This window comes from Neltuma alba, unplaced genomic scaffold, assembly GCF_004799145.2.
Source record: "Neltuma alba isolate B1F8T4 unplaced genomic scaffold, ASM479914v2 tig00004940_pilon, whole genome shotgun sequence".
Lineage (NCBI taxonomy): Eukaryota > Viridiplantae > Streptophyta > Magnoliopsida > Fabales > Fabaceae > Neltuma > Neltuma alba.
The window spans coordinates 2835-19791 of NW_021633919.1; the positions used below are offsets into that span (position 1 = coordinate 2835).

Sequence of the window (16957 nt, forward strand, 5' to 3'; positions counted from 1 at the left end):
TGTCAGCTGATTTCCTGCCGCCTCTTCCACTCTGCCAGGCTCGAGATGGTACTTGCATCCAGGTCCCAAAAACCTTCTCCTCACACTCTGTTGTTTTATGCGCCGTGCAGCCTAAACTCTCCAGTGCCTGTTCATCCTACACAGATTTGGTGGTAATAGTGACTTTTCCTGATCGTTTGTTTTTTGCTGGTTGAATTTTAGAGGACATAAGGCATCCAGATGCCCATATCTGCCACATTTAAAGCCTTCACATTCTACTAGTTGCGTGACCCCATTTAGCTTGCTCATAGAGACTAGGGGTTTTGTGAGATCAATTTTGACAGCTAGACGAGTAAAGTGAGCCTTGTCAACCCCTTCCGTATTATAATCAATCTCGAGCACTTGACCAATAGCTTCATTGATAGCACGCAATACATTCTTGTGGTAGTAGTAGTAAGGGAGTCCTAGCAGCCTTACCCATCCAAATACTTGCTTAATTTCCAAGTTTTGGGGGGAAAGTGATGGTTCCCATGGGTGGACGGTCAAGTAGTGTCCTAGCACTACCCATGGTTTGCCCAACATCACATTTTTATAGTCCAATCCATTTTCCAACTTAACCATATAGCATCCACCATCGAGTTTAGTGAGTTTGAAGTTGCTTGTGGGACGCCACAGCTTGATGATCTTCAAGTATAGTATATCTTGCCTGATGTACCTACCTAGAATCTTAACGACTACTGCATGCCTATGCAACTGTTTAATATTTCCTTCACATGCTATGAGAAGGTAATCACTGGGATTATCCCATCTTTGTTGATTTCCACGTCTCCTATCTCTATGATAACTTCTTCTTGGGGTAGTGCCTGTTCCTTTCTTGGGGATTGGTTGCCCAGTACCTTATCCTTGAAAGAAGGCCTGTTTGTTGCATGGTTTTGGTAAGGTGGGTCCGGGGTGCTACATCATCCTCCATTGCCTCTGGAGGGTCATCATGGAAAAGTTGCTTCTGAACCTTTGACCAGGTTACGTTGTCCCCTTCATTAGGCATCTCATGTTCTTCGATGTCCATATCCACACCGCTTCCTTTGCGTTCATGCATGTGAACTTTTCCTTGTGTCTTCTGCACTAGGGGTGCATTCTCTGTTTTTTTGCAAGGGCACTTTGACACTCTACTCCATTGGATGATCGATCTGTGTTCCCACTCTTTTGCTCCTCCCATAGAGGTGGTAGGTGAGTGTCTCGCTCTTTTCCTCTACCGTAGTGGGTAGCGGAGGCTTTCGCTCTTAGTGGCGGTCCTCCGAGACTAGCGTAGGGGTTTTCAACACCAAAACCAAGAGAGGGCGTCTCTCTCTAAACTCTCACTTCTCCTTACTTTACATACATCCTTTTAGATTTTCTACTAGCTTCTTTTTATCGTCAACAACCACCTTTTGTACAAGAGGTAGGGGTTGATAAAAGGAGCTAAGTAACTAGGCTTTGTACTCTTTTGGTTCTTAGGTTAAGTAGATTGCAGAGTTTTCATTCAAAAAAAAAAAAAAAGGCCAGCTATAAATAAAAAACTAACGGACATATCTTCCATTAACAATTTGGATGAGATTGCACTCTTTGCACGATAAATAATTTTTTAGGTTGTCGGGTTTAGGAAGTGCTTGGCATAATTTTAAAAATGATTTATGATATAGTACAAAATAAATATGTTAAGAAATTTGTTTTGATTTGTAAATTTTTTTTTTATAAAAAGAGCTTGCTTTTGACGCCCTGAGAGATGCAAAGCTGCTTTTGATAGTGCCCGTTCCAAACAGGCCGCCAAACTTCCCCATTACCAAAACGCGCGTTCTCAGTATGGTTTTCCGAATAAGCGGCCATTGTTTCCCTCCTTTTCCTGGCGCTCCTGCTTCACGGAAACACACCAGTCATCGATGAATCACGAAACTGAGGATGCTCCTCCTTTGAAAGTTGACTCTTGTTCGATTCAGTTTTGGACCTTCGAGCAACCCTACCAGTACTTTCCAAAGCCCACGAATTCCCTGGCCTTTACAATCTCTTGCAGGATTCTTTTGTTGTTGCATCACATATCACGAGGTGGCTCAAGCATAACTTAAGTACTGCAACCCCATAGCCTCAAGGATCCAAAGTGGAGCAAAGTATATTGATTGATCAATTTCTACGCTCCGTTTTCAGCATTTCTGGTTTCTTCTTCAGTGGCTTTAACTGTTATCTAATTTCTGAGTGCTTTAAAAGGGGGTAATGCAGAGAAGTCGAGAATCATAATGGTCGGGGACACTTTGAAGAAAGCTGGTGATTCATCGCAAAATAGGCCGGCTGAGATTAACAACGTTGAAGATGCGCAGTATGTTTAACTTCTGATTGAGCATAATGATTATAATTGCATTTTACTATTTTGAACACAACTAATAATCGTGAATCACCTTGTTGACTCCTGGATGCATTAAGTTTTGTACTACTCAGTGTCATATTGACAATCAATCTGGAATTTCATGCTAGTTCATGGGGTGGCTTATCATTTCCTTATTTGTTCTCTATCGGTTAAACTTTGCACTTCCCCCTTTCAGCATTTTAATGTAATGGTTTTGATGTTATTTAGTTCTTTGTCTCAATATAATTAGCACGTGATTATTAGTGCAACTAGATAGTTCACTGAGCCAACATGATGCTGTTACTGTTCATCTAGCACGCTTGTGATTAAGGCTTAAATGCAGTTTCTTATATTTTTCCCATCATATTCCCTTTTAAAATGTAATAAATGTGTAGTTTGATCGAAAAACCATGTACTTGTTGCAGATATGCTTCGTTATTGTACCCAAAGAGAAAAAAGAAGAGAGAGCAAGAAAGGCATGTGCCTGAGAAAAGGAAAACAAGGAAGTTATGTGTGGGTTTAGTCTGTGCGTGTGTGTTGGTTTTGATTGCTAAGAGGTTGCGCAAACTGCAAGATACATATCAATGCCATTCTATAACCCCCCCCCCCGGGGGTCTTGCTTGCTATGGCTTGTAGCATGAATCAACGATATTTCTTAGTTTGTTAAAGGCACTAATGTTCTTTCAAAGCTCTATTTTGCTGGTGAGAAACAAGGGTTTGAAAGGGCTCGAGTGTTCAAGTTCTGATTGCTATTATCGTTCATAATTTGCATTTTGAGAACATAACATCATTCATAATCTGGAAGAACTATTTGGCATAATTCAAGAAACTATCTTCTCATTTTGGGATTATAATGACAAAGCCTTGAAAGTCAGAAGTTCATTATTATAAGATTTTAATGATAAATGGAATGATATCTACTGCTTCAGGATTTAGGTTAGCTATTTTAAGGAGCCTTTTGGTGCACTGTTATATCACATTGCCGTGGTAACCTTAATGTTATGTTGGGATGAGATATCATAGTTTTCAAGTTCAATATGGCAATGAAAAATTTTTTAATCCAAATGTTATAATTGGTATTTTATACTCTCTATGTCCTTTTTTATAAGCAACAATTGCCATCTCCCTCTTGTTCCTAAATATAAGCAACATTTGTAAGTTGTCTTAAATTTTTATGACAAATTTCCTACTTTACCCCTATTAATTACTTATTTTAATATTCAATATATTTATTATCTCATTTCCCAAAACATCATCTCTTTCCATCACACATTCTCTCTCTTTCATAATTCTCTTTATTATAATAATTTTCTTATTCTCTTTCTTATACTTCCCCCCCAAAATAAATAAGGGTATTTTGAAGAAAGAACTTTTAATTTTTACCTATTTATTGTCTTTAACTAACTTTTGATCTACGTAATGGAATCCAATGTTGCTTATAAAAAGGGATAGAGGAAGTACAAGATAACAATAAATATGCTGTGTTGTAAGATCCAACGCTTTTTTTGATGCCCTAAAAAGTCTACCAAAATGTTCCATATTGCAGGCCATGTGATGTCTTCTTAACTCTGTTAGAGTTTGTTCCTCACACTTCGTTTAACTCAATTTTGCAGTCACAGTTAGACTTCTGTTTCTTTGCCAACTTTGAAGAATGGATTGCAAGTTTGCAGAGCTTGATGAATCCAAATTGCCCATAAAAGACTACCAACATATAGAAGCACCCTGGAGGTCTTTTTATATGCTTAGCTTAGAAAGCAAATCACCAACTACAGTCTCTAAGCACCTTATCCACGGTGCCTTGGAAAAAGGTCAATATGATGATTGCAACTAAGCCACAAAGTTGTTTATAGTCCCTCAAACAATGAAGCATAATCTTATATCAATAGGCGAACAAGGTAGACATGTTTTCAACCAGAATCAGCAGATTATTCAGCTGGGAAAAGTGGGAAGACTTGAAGAGGCCATCAAAGTTTTTTCACAAATGACTCGGAAAAACCTTGTCACATACAATTCCATGATATCAGTTTTTGCTAAAAATGGTAGAATCAATGATGCCAGAGAATTGTTTGACAAAATGTCCCGAAGAAACCTTATTTCATGGAACACCATGATTGCTGGTTATCTACATAACAATATGGTCAAAGAAGCTAATGCATTGTTTGATGCAATGCCTAAAAGAGACAATTATTCTTGGGCATTGATTATAACTTGCTATACTCATGAGGGGCAGCTTAAAAAGGCTAGAGAACTGTTCGATTTGGTTCCAGATAAGTCAGACACTGCATGTTGGAATGCAATGATTGCTGGTTATGCAAAGAAGGGTCAGTTTAATGATGCTAAGGCAATGTTTGATCTCATGCCGGTCAAGGATTTGGTTTCTTATAACTCATTGCTGGCTGGATATACCCGAAAAGGGGAAATGCATATGGCATTGAATTTTTTCACTGAGATGGTCAAGAAAAATGTGGTTTCATGGAACTTGATGGTGGCTGGGTTCATTGATATTGGCGACTTGAGATCTGCTTGGCAGTTCTTTGAAAAAATTCCGAATCCTAATGCTGTTTCTTGGGTTACAATGTTGTGTGGATTTGCAAGACATGGTAAAATTATAGAGGCTAGAAAACTCTTTGATAAAATGCCTAGTAAGAATTTGGTTTCTTGGAATGCAATGATAGCAGCATATGTGCATGATTTACAAATTGATGAAGCTGTTAAGCTATTCATGGAAATGCCAGAGAAAGATTGTGTGTCATGGACTTCAATAATAAATGGGTATTTTAGGGCTGGTAAGCTTGATCAGGCACTAGAAACTTACAATCGGATGCCCTACAAAGACATAGCAGCGCAAACGGCAATGATATCAGGATTAGTACAGAATAAAAAGATAGATGAGGCTAGTCAAATTTTAGTCAAATGGGCGCTCGTGATGTTATTTGTTGGAATAGCATGATTGCAGGCTACGTCCAGTGTGGAAGAATGGACGCTGCTCTTAAGTTATTTAGAGAAATGCCTGTTAAGAACACAGTTACGTGGAGTACTATGATTTCTGGGTATGCTCAAGTGGGACAGATGGATAAGGCAATAGACATCTTTCAGGACATGGGAGAAAAGAATATAGTTTCATGGAATTCTCTAATTACTGGTTTCATACAAAATAATTTATTCTTTGAAGCTGTCAAGAGTCTAGTTCTGATGGGTCCAGAAGGAAACAAACCTGATCAATCAACTTTAGCATGTGGGTTAAGTGCTTGTGCCAACCTGGCTGCTCTGCAAGTTGGCAAACAACTCCATGATTACATTCTAAAGAGTGGCTATATAAACGATTTGTTTGTTTCCAATGCCCTGATTTCCATGTATGCCAAATGCGGAAGGGTATATAGAGCCGAACAAGTGTTCAGAGATATTGATCATGTTGATCTTGTTTCTTGGAATTCCTTGATTTCAGGTTATGCTCTAAACGGGTATGCAAAAGAGGCATTTAAGCTTTTTGAAGAGATGTTACTAGAGGGGACAACGCCTGACAATGTAACTTTCATTGGGTTGTTGTCAGCATGCAGCCATGCTGGCTTAGCTGATCAAGGCTTAAACTTTTTTAAAGCCATGATTGAAGAATTTGCCATAGAACCTTTGGCTGAACATTATAGCTGCCTGGTTGATTTGCTTGGTCGCATGGGAAGGTTAGAGGAAGCCTTTGAAATAGTGAAGGGGATGAAGAACGTCAAAGCAAATGCTGGATTGTGGGGTTCACTGCTTGGAGCTTGTCGTGTACACAGGAATTTAGAACTCGCTAGATTTGCTACTGAGAGGCTTGTAGAACTCGAACCACATAATGCCTCAAACTATATTACGCTGTCAAATATGCATGCTGAGGCTGGAAAATGGGAAGAAGTTGAGAGAGTGAGAGTCCTCATGAGGGACAAAGGAGCGGGGAAGCTGCCTGGCTGCAGTTGGATTGAAATCAGAAATCAGATACAATCCTTTGTTTCAGATGATCCAGCAAAGTTGAGACCTGAAAAGAATATACTGAAGACCTTAAACACACACATGAAAGACAAAGGCGACACACCAGACATCGGCTTTTTACTTTTTGACATTTTAACCAAGCAATCTATATGTCAATATTGATGTTCTCATTCGATCAGATCACTTCACAGAGAATGTGATTATCAGCTATGTTAATGTTGACAAATTCTTGTGGAAGTTTGGCTGCTTCTTTTAAGTCATCATTTCAGGTACAAACAGTGTAGCTCCTTCCTCAAGCTACGTGCTTGTTGGTTTTGAATTTGCCCTACAATTATTGCAGGAATGCTCACTTCTAATTTGATGTGAAGGCTTGGGATGGTTTGAGCAATAGCAAGGAGCAAGAGAATTGGAACGAATCAAACCAATTCTTGATTTACAGTTACATGCTTATTGATCTCATAGGTTAAGTGAAATCTTGTAGGATCATTCATAAGATCACCTCCACTGAATGCCAACATGAGCAGGTATTTACCTTGCAGAGACGGACTCTCAAATCTTGTAGAAGAAATCCATAAGAATATTCTATCCAGCTTTAGCTTTAACTTCCTAAAATTTTTCAGCACTTTTTTTTTTTTTTTTCCTGATTTACTTTTGCGTTCATGGATCCAAGAAGCAAATGACTTGTTTGTACAGGTTAGCCATAATTTACTATTGGTCTGTTCATCACTTGTCTATAGGTGAAATACAATCATTTGCTGGCAATTAAGCAATATCATCTTTCTCTCCAAATTGCGTGGCATTTTGAGCACATCCATTTCTAATAATATAAAAACATCATCAACCGTAGGCTGACTTGGCAAATTTCCTACACTTGGCAAAACTGATCATGTGGTAGCAATACATGGCAAAAGAAGTTCAAACATGTACACACAAGTTAAAAATCAAAATAACACGTTTTCGCCATCATTGTTTAGGTCAAATAAACAGAATTCTCTTTAACTAAGATGGAGGGTTTAAACTGGCTAGCATTCTAAAATATTTTCTCAGGCATGTTCAGTACCTTAGAGTATTTTATAGTACATTTAGCATCACTTGTTTTATAGTGTAACTTTATTCTTAAAGTATCAATATTTTAGAAGCAACTGTGTTTTCAAAGTATTATTTCATGAGAGATTTTAACCTCATCATTAACTCCTCAAAAGGTCCATTCAATGCATGTATATCAAGCACAATAAAGTATTTCTTTCAATATTTTTTGGGGTACAAGATATTTTAGGATTAGGGGTGTTTATTAGGCTCAAAAACTTGTAATACCCACTCGAGCCAAGTGAAATTATGCCCGGCCCAGCCCTTAAAAAGCTACTCAAACAATAGATGAGCATTTTCGGGCAAGGCTGGACATTGGGCAAGTTATACTGCCCTATCCATTTGGCCTTATCCAGAGTTTATATATATAATTATATTCAATATATATAATATACATATATTCATGATATATAATTATATTTAATATAAATACACACGCATGTAATTTTTATATGTGGTAGAATTATATATTTCAAGATTTAAATTGTTGATATATTTGATTATGGATGTTGTTTGAAAACTTATCACAATGTGTTTGATTATAGAATGATAAATAGATATATGAATTTGTAGTGTCTTGTTTATATATATATATATATTGAAATATTCTAAATTGTGAAATTATAAAATACATTTAAAAATCAAAATATTATTTATCAAGTTTGGTGGAAATTTTCACATAATATGAACAACCAATCAATGCATCATCACTTAGGGTGGGCAAGGAAGCCCATCTTGCCTAACCCTACACAGTCCTATACTAAATAACTTGGGCTTTCACTGGACAGGCTCAACAATGGGTTTCAAAATATAATCCATTGATCATTTGGACTGAGCATCAGGCAAAGGTCATGCCCAAACCAACCTTGCTTATGTGCAGCCCTATTTAGGATATTAAATGTATCTGAAAAAATATTTTAAAATACTAAATACAGTACAAAATACTTTAGCATATTGAATATATCTAACAAAATATTTCATGCTGTTGTACGCAGCTTAACCAACTTTATAAATGAACCAAAAGCTTACATTACTTCAGTCCTACAGTACTCGCCGTCGCGTGAGAAATAATACATTTCCCCCATTTACATACTCCGCATGGTGTTCTACATGACATAGGCACTTTCTCCCCTGCATTTATCCTTTACCAGATGTTCCCCTTCTTTATTTATTGATCCTGATATGCTGATTCATTTGAAGCAAGGACGATCAACATGATGCCAAGCTTTGATCAATGAAGATTTAATGATGAATTCTTTTATTAAGCAACTGTAGAAGTCATATGCTAGTGTGCACGACATCTGATTTCTCTATTTCATTCTCTTCCCAATTCAAATTCCATACCGTTCAACTTAAATTTAGGCAGTTCAAGTTTAATGTTTTCCCCATGCGAGAAAAGGTTGAGAAGCATGCTTCTAGGAAGGAAGGAAGGGAAAGAGCAGCATTTCCGTTCAAAAACTCATTTGGAAGCTATAGTTCCATACATGGTTTTACACTCAAAGGAGGAGAAATTTATAATCTAGTCACTAAAAATATTGGGTTTAAATATATAACTATCACCTAGTCACTCTGTTTATCTTCATCTGCATCATTCATGTTTTCAATAACTTCACTATCCTGTTCCTCAAATGTTCTCGTTACATCACCATCAGGTGTGGCTGCATGCTCTGGACCTGTCTTGTTCGCTTCTGAGGAAGTATTGCTGAAGCCTGTGCCATTAGCCACATTTTGTTGCTTCTCCATCATCCCAGACAAGGCTAAGCTTGGAGACCATTCAAGGACATCGTCAATTATGTTAGATACCCTCTTCTGGTACCTGCACAAAGACAAGACAAACCCAACTTCAGTTCCTGATAACGCCGGAGACCAGAGTAGCGTAACAGCAGGTGTCAAAGACTCAAAGGGTGTCATTAGATATAGCAGATCTAGATCCTCTAAAGTCGGTAAAGTTGAACGCAAGGTACTGATACCATACGGATAGTGCCAGTATTTTGTGTTCAACTTTCACCAACTTCAGGATATGTTCTCTAGGAACTGGAACCAGATTCTGACTCTTCTATTATAATACTCACCTTGCTCTGGCAGCCTCATCAGGGGCATGATGCCTCAACAATAATATGACCAGCACAGCAACCCCTGCATAGAAAAGCCTAGTTGTCCACTTGGGTCGCTCCTCCTCATCTTTCTTAGGCCAAAATCTGAATAACTCTCGTAATGTAGCCTCCTCAGCAAGAATGTTAGGGAAAAACCAATACCGTTTCCCAAGAATTATGTATAAGACACCAAATACTGTAGCTCTTACTGCAAGATAATAACAATCCATAATGAGGACCAAGGAAAAAAACTGAAGCAATTTCGGGTGCACTAGTTCAGAGAGAGTACACAAGCAACCATGTCCGTAAACAAAATTCATGTTTGAACTGCAGGGCGATAAAGTCATAGAATAATCTGATTCCCAGAGCATTTGGCAAGACTATAATGAGAACAGGTTCTAGAGTTCACTGAGAGTTGTGGGGGGGGGGGGGGAGAGAAAGAAAAGAAAAATCATCAAAGCAACTAAGCAGAAGCCTCCATGCCGATATCACATGCAACATTATACAACAGGAATTATGATGACAGAATCAAGAGAATGTACATGTCATAAGTAGGGAGCCAGTTACGATTCTGCTTCAAAGAGCTTTCCCTTATAGATGAAACAAATAATGCGAGTCACCATCGTTACAGCTCCAAAATTGTTGGAATCACAAGTCTGTGGTCATTCAATGAATTTCGTGAAAGCCTGAAATTGTCAAATTTTCGGCCCAAAACTGAAGCAAATGCAATTCAGCTGTTTTCGACAAATCATCCCAGTTGAAATAGGTCCTACACTAACCCCCAGCACAAACTACTCCTAATCCTAATCCTAATCCTAATCCTGCCTAAGGTCCAATATCTCCCACTTTGACTGCCATTTATGTCTTGATAAGAGGTGATAAGGATTTAGGAAGTCCTTGTACATCGAGAAAACAACTACTTGCATTGCACCCAAAATAAAGAAGGCAAATGTCATCATGTGACCATTTCTGTATTATTAGAGATCGTAAGCTCGGTGTTGTCATGGACCGTTGCAAGACAAAATCATAAACTATCAAGCGAAGATCCACAAATAGTTTCAACATAATCTCTATCACATGTTCGCTCACATGAAAGCCTTATGGACCGAGGTGAGAATAGAACATAATTTTATTTACTAGAATCAGGGGCAGCAAGGGTCAAGCTCGTGACCCCTTAAGCATAGTGGCACAACGACCATTTGAACTCAAAAGCTTAAGCTGTAGAGCAAATTCCTACATAGTTTTCATATAATCTCTGACAAGTGTTACCTACATACTATCAGAAGATCATTCAACATTATGTTTTGATCGTTCCTGTCAGTTCAATCTATTATTTTCTCAACAGAAGGTGACACTGCCATTCATCCCATCCTTCAAGTAGAAGGATTCTAACAAATCTTTTATGACTATATACGTATTATTGACCTCTCACAGATATATTTCTATAATTCCAGTTAGATATCTGAATCAAAAGTGGAGCTCAGAAATGCATTGGCGATTCCAGTTCCATAAAAATTTCAAGTTAAAAAAGTGCTGAAAATATTCTGCATATGTCAGATATCCAGAAGTCTTCAGAAACATCCCTTTACTTATTGCATGGCAATAGTTTCCTTCAAAACAATGTCATTTATTAATTAAATGACAACATATCTAAAAACAGCCACAGAGGACATCTAATAACATCTATTCAAAAATTATAAATTCAATACATTATTTATTCAAAATTAAATTTAGCATGGAACCTTAATTGCATCTAGCACAGACTAAGATACTACACTACACTTCTTTTTAAGGAGGATGGGGATGAGCCTAAAATGACTATAGCAGCCAAATGGAACGGGTAAAAAAAGGATGTTCAATTAGTAATAGCAATGATGATGTCCAATCAATTATCGCAATATAACCTCACAAACCCTGCTACCCTCTCATATTCCATGCGTTTGAAAACATCAACATATTCGAATTAAGTAAAAATTCCAAATATTTTGAGCTACATATATTTACAAAAGCCTCAAAGGTCCTTATCACTTGAAGCACTAAATCATAGATAAAGTCATTCTATAATTATTTCAAAAAGAAACAAAAGCTATTGAGACTAGGGTAAAAGACATATACTTGTTTATACTAATATAGGAAGCATTCAAAATACAATCCAACAAGAAGCTATTGCACATCAATCACAAAACAATGGGTTGTATATAACTGTTAAGAAATTAACATATGGCATGGTGCTGTAATGTCGGACAAAAATGTGTTGACTTGATCCATGAAAGTAAGTAATGAAGAGGATCAAAACGGAATCAGTTGTAGATCTATATGAACAAGTTCAAATGGAAAAGACAGAACTTACTCAGAAGTAGTGAGAGAATGAGGAAAAGGATCCCAGCACATGAGTAAAGTATTAATAACTTGCAGCGATGAGGATACACCGGAAATAAGCAAATTGCCAATGTTAATACGGGCCAGCAGAATGAGAGAAGTGTCTGCCAAAGCGGGTGGCGTTTTACAAATGTCCATGCAAAAAATGCATCATTTTCAGAAAATACTTGTTCCTGCCAAAGACAGCCAAATATTGTTACATTGAAGCACAAAGAAATCAAGTTCAAATCAATTCTTTAGCACACAGTGTAGAGTAAAACATCAGATTAAATCATATAAAGGTTTACGAACAAGCCAATGATTTCAATTAGAATATGCATTTAACATTTACAGACAGCTTATAAGGATTATAAAATATCTCCAAAGTTCAGGAAAATGATATTATCTTTTTGAGTTGCTTTCAAGATTAAGAAAATTCCCAATAAAATTTGAGTGCAAGTTAAATATAATATTCCCTTGCATTCCATATGAGAATAATATATGACATAGTAGTATTACCCAAAAGGAGAAAGCACCAGACCAGACAAGGCCTGCTATGCATTAAAAAACGACAATGCAAAGCAATCTCTCTCTAGTTCCAAAAACCCACGATAGACAAGCCAGAGAAAGAAATAAAAATGATATAGAACAAAATAAAGTTAGTCATCGATATGAAGACACAAGAAAGCAGGAAAAGTCATTAATACAATACAAAAGGCCCACAAAGTAGGTGCTCCAATTATCAAGATATTCATTTTCCCACATCCCGACACAGGACGATAACCATTAACCACCTTGTGCAAAGTTTGACCTGCATATTTATGGGGATGCTAAAATCTCCTGAAATTGAAAAATTACCTTTAATTTAGTTATAATTCTATAAACCATATTAGAGGCACAGCTTCCACATAAATTCAATTTCGGGTGACTAGTTCAAAATTTCAGTCCTAGTTCCATCCCTAGACCTAGGAAGCAGTCACGGTTCAACTATGGAAATGCAAAGGCAAAATCATTTTATTCGGTATCATTTATCCAGGTTTTCATCAAATTCCCAGCTGGAGGAAAAATCCTCCAAGATTTTATCAAAGAATTGCAGGGTTTACACATGAAAATTTGAAAGAATCAGCATTGCAAGGGTTATTCCAATACAATATATCATTTTCCATTCAAGGACTATTATTTCTCCTAAAAAGCCTTCAATCATTTTCATTAAGGTCCGTCTGAAAATGCAATCTCAGTTCAACCTGATAGAAAGTAGAAGCCATGCTTCAAGTGGGCAAACAGCAAGAGCATAAGTTTATTTGGCAATTAATCGCTGACAGAGAGTAAGGGAATGCTGAAAAAGAAGGTGAGAAACGAGAGCCAGAAAGAATGAAACAGGTAAACATTGTAGTGCCTATGAGATTCGGCAATGTTTGTCAATCCCCACTTGGCACATAATATGTGCAATACCTTCGAATATTAACATTGCAACTCAACAGTTGCATTAAGAATTGAAAACCACTGAAGGGGGCAGCAAAAACACTTACAGGAAAGATTTCTAAATGTGCAGGCCAAGTAGACAACTTTTTCTTCCCCGGACGAACAGTCTTTACCACTCGATCGCAACGCACTAGAAGGTTTTTTCTCAGTAGGATATTGGCAATATCTTCTGTTTCCATATTTTTATCTGCTTCTAGAATATCCTTGAGCTCTGGATGATTTTTTAAGAAGTTCACAAAATCCTTCCCTCTAAAATATTCAACACGTGTCTCCTGGAGAACAGCCCACCGAGAAACCAAATCCTTATGGTCCCTCACTTTCTCAGCAAACAACTGAAAAACATCTTTCTTGGCAGCTTGTTTCTGAAAATTAAATCAATCAAGGATAATTCATAAACAATAGGAATACTTTGGCTTTTCAAATTGAAGTTATTCAGTAGTTAGCAAGAGACATTGGGTCCAAACATCTACTATGTCATGCGCCCAAAAAGAAACAAAGACAATGAACAATTAACCTTTCCCAATCATGGCGGATTAAGAAAGCAATGGATTTTTTTTTGGAGGGTAAACTAAAATTAAAATTAGAGGAGCTGCTAAGATTTATTTAAGAATTTTTTACAAATCAAATTCCATGCATTTAAAAAGGATGTTGAATCTGCCATCATGCTCAGCAAAATGATCTGGTTAGTAGGAAAAAAGATCCCAATATATGATAGAAAAGTAACTGAGATATAACACACAAAATGTAAAGCTAGACACTCACATAATGATCTTTTAAAGAACAAACCATTTTTCATAATTGCTAAATATAACATCTCAAATTTCAATGCGAAATGCCAAACACTTTAAACCATCCTCCATTATATATTTTCCATTAAAAATAAGATGGAAAAATTATAACCATTGGAGATATTTTAGCTAACAATTTTTTTTGTTCTTTTTTAAACAAAGAAAAATATTACAAAGTTTTGAAATATGTCACCAATATCATCCTGCAATAATAGGCAAGACCATGGAGCAATACTTCGTTTACTAACATAATTACTGAAATGAGATGTAAGCCTAGTGGTTGTTCAAGTACATTACACGCAGCATTTTGAGTGGCTAAGAAGATTAAAACTTTAACAATTAAATAGCATTTAAAGATTAGATTAAATTACACTCAAGGACTCACCAGCTTTTATAACATATACTTACAAGAAAAATATTACAAAGTTTTGAAATATTTCACCAATATCATCTTGCAATACTAAGCAACTTCGATTAGTAACATAATTACTGAAATGAGATGTAAGCCTAGTGGTTGTTCAAATACATTACACGCAGTATTTTGAGTAACTAAGAAGAGTAAAACCTTAACAATTAAATAGCATCTAAAAATTAGATTAAATCACACTCACGGACTCACCAGCTTTTATAACATATACTTACAACCCAGCCCCACCCCACCCCCGGGAAAAAAAAAAACATTTTGTGCTAGGACGTGCACTGATTGTTTTGAAAATGACACTTATACCTCGTTGGTAAGAAGTAGAAGTGTATGTTTAAGAATTAGTTTGCCCATTTGGTGGCAGTTAAGTGCGCTGCATTGAATTAGGTCATTAGGAGCTTTGGGAGGAAAGATGTACGTGCTGTCAAGGCGGCACAAGAAGATGCACGTAACGTCAACAGAGTACAAGCTTAGTTAACAATTCTGTTGGAAAGAAGCTTGTTCTCGAATAAATTAAAAGTATAGCTGTGGCATGTGATAATTAGGTTTTAAACAACTCAGGGAGTCGAGTGTAGAAAAACCTTAAAAAACAATTTAAAAAAAGAATTACACGCAAAATAGCTTCCTAATAATTGATCTTCAGGATACGTTTTAATTTCAACAGTGCCTTCGTTACAATCATGGAGATCATGAAATCCTAACTCCAAGAAGGTCAGTAAAAAAAAAAAAAAGAATACCCAGGATTCCTGTCACTCCGTTACTTAGCAACCAAATTAAGAGTAAAACAAATTGAGATCGAGCACAAAATGCTGCAATTCTATAAACATTAACAGATTAAATGTGATCGACATGCACAAATTATTCAAAACACGTTATAATGTCCAAATGGGAAGCCTATAATTCAAGCCAGAGTATAGCTGCCCAATACCCGCGGCAATCAGCTCAGCCACAAAAGATGACACAGTTGGGAAGACAAGGAGAAACAGCCGCAATTTACCAAAATTATTTCTCGATTACATAACATCATCATAAAGTCGTAATTAAACAGGGTGAAGAATTGAAATTGCAACAACATTTATCATTTACGGGAAAAAATAATTCAGACCAAAATAGTGGGGAATCCCAGATCGAAGAATGATGGTAAAACAGGCAGAGAAAGAGAAGTTACCTTCGGCGGTGGGTCGGAATTGGGATCTCTGCCGCCGTTCGGGGCGGCTGCGGAGGAGCGTCGCACCCTCTTCTTCTCCACTCCTCCAGATTTCTTCATTTCGCTCCTCTTGCTCTCTTCTCCCGCTCCCCGTGGATGTGTTTCTTCTTTGTATATTCTTTGTTCGTTTGACCAAACTTTTCTTTTTAGGACGTTCGTGTTACCTAAATAAATCGTTGGTTCATGCATTTATTATTTTAGGTTTTTTTTTAGCTCAAATGCATTTATTATTTTAGGTTGCCAAAAAAAAAGGCAATTATTTTATTAGGGATTTCTTATTCCCGTGGAATAAAAAAATTAAAATACTCTCAAAAATACTAAAAAACAAATTAGGGTAGATGAATTTTAAAATTTCAAATCATACTGTTTGTATTATTTTGAGATTTTAAAATATTGTGAAATGATAATACTGTTTTTATTCCTGGTGATTACTTTCATATAACTATTGACTATTCTAGTTTAGCTATTGACTATTTTTATTTTCAAAGTTTCGGTGATTATTTTTCTATAACTATTAACTATACAAGAGTAGTAAATAACTAAACAAAAAGTAGTTACTAGATCTCCAACAACACTTAATGTATTTTTAGAATTTTTGAAATAAAAGTAGTTAATAGCGACACTAGAATAGTCACCAAAATTTAAAAAAATAAAAATAGTCAATCACAATACTATAGTAGTCAGTGGTTAAACAAGAGTAGTCATCGGAGTTCTAAAACAAATAAAGTCAATAACTAAAAAAAGTAGTCAATATATAAGAAAAAATAGTCACCAAAGCTCCATTGACCAATCACTAGAGTTCAGTGGCATGTCATTAAAGCTTTGGAGGCTGGCCACTGGTAGGGTCGCCAATGCTGGAGCTCAAGCGGCCAAAAACCGACTAAGGGTGCTAAGATGACAATATTAAAAAAAAAAAAAGGACACTTGTGTAATTTTATAAGATTTGAAAAATTTAAAATGGTACAAGAGGTTTGAATTGGAATTTTGAAATTCACACACATTAATTTGTCCTTTAACAATTTCTAAGATATTTTATTGTCTTTTTCCCTATTCCTATTACAAAAAATACCATATATAATAACTTGTCTGAAATAAAAAAAATATTATTTATTATTTTTATTCATTAATAATTATCTATATTTTTCTTATTTGATCATTTTCCCTCTCTCTACACATGCTTTAGAACATAAATTATGTTTTTCATAT

General features: G+C 36.3%; 1 protein-coding gene and 1 pseudogene across 1 annotated transcript; one reads left to right on the forward strand and one right to left on the reverse strand.

The window, feature by feature from the left end:
- Positions 1 to 1808: 1808 nt before the first annotated feature.
- Positions 1809 to 6948, forward strand: LOC114746340 (pentatricopeptide repeat-containing protein At4g02750-like; annotated as a pseudogene).
- Positions 6949 to 8825: 1877 nt separating this feature from the next.
- On the reverse strand, positions 8826 to 15860 carry LOC114746337 (uncharacterized). Its single transcript, XM_028934565.1, has 5 exons — positions 15713 to 15860; positions 13383 to 13697; positions 11846 to 12047; positions 9475 to 9703; positions 8826 to 9218 (listed from the first exon to the last, which is right to left on the reverse strand). Exons 1-5 carry the CDS (start codon positions 15809 to 15811, stop codon positions 8963 to 8965), a joined length of 1101 nt encoding a protein of 366 aa, XP_028790398.1. The 5' UTR covers positions 15812 to 15860; the 3' UTR covers positions 8826 to 8962.
- Positions 15861 to 16957: the final 1097 nt, after the last annotated feature.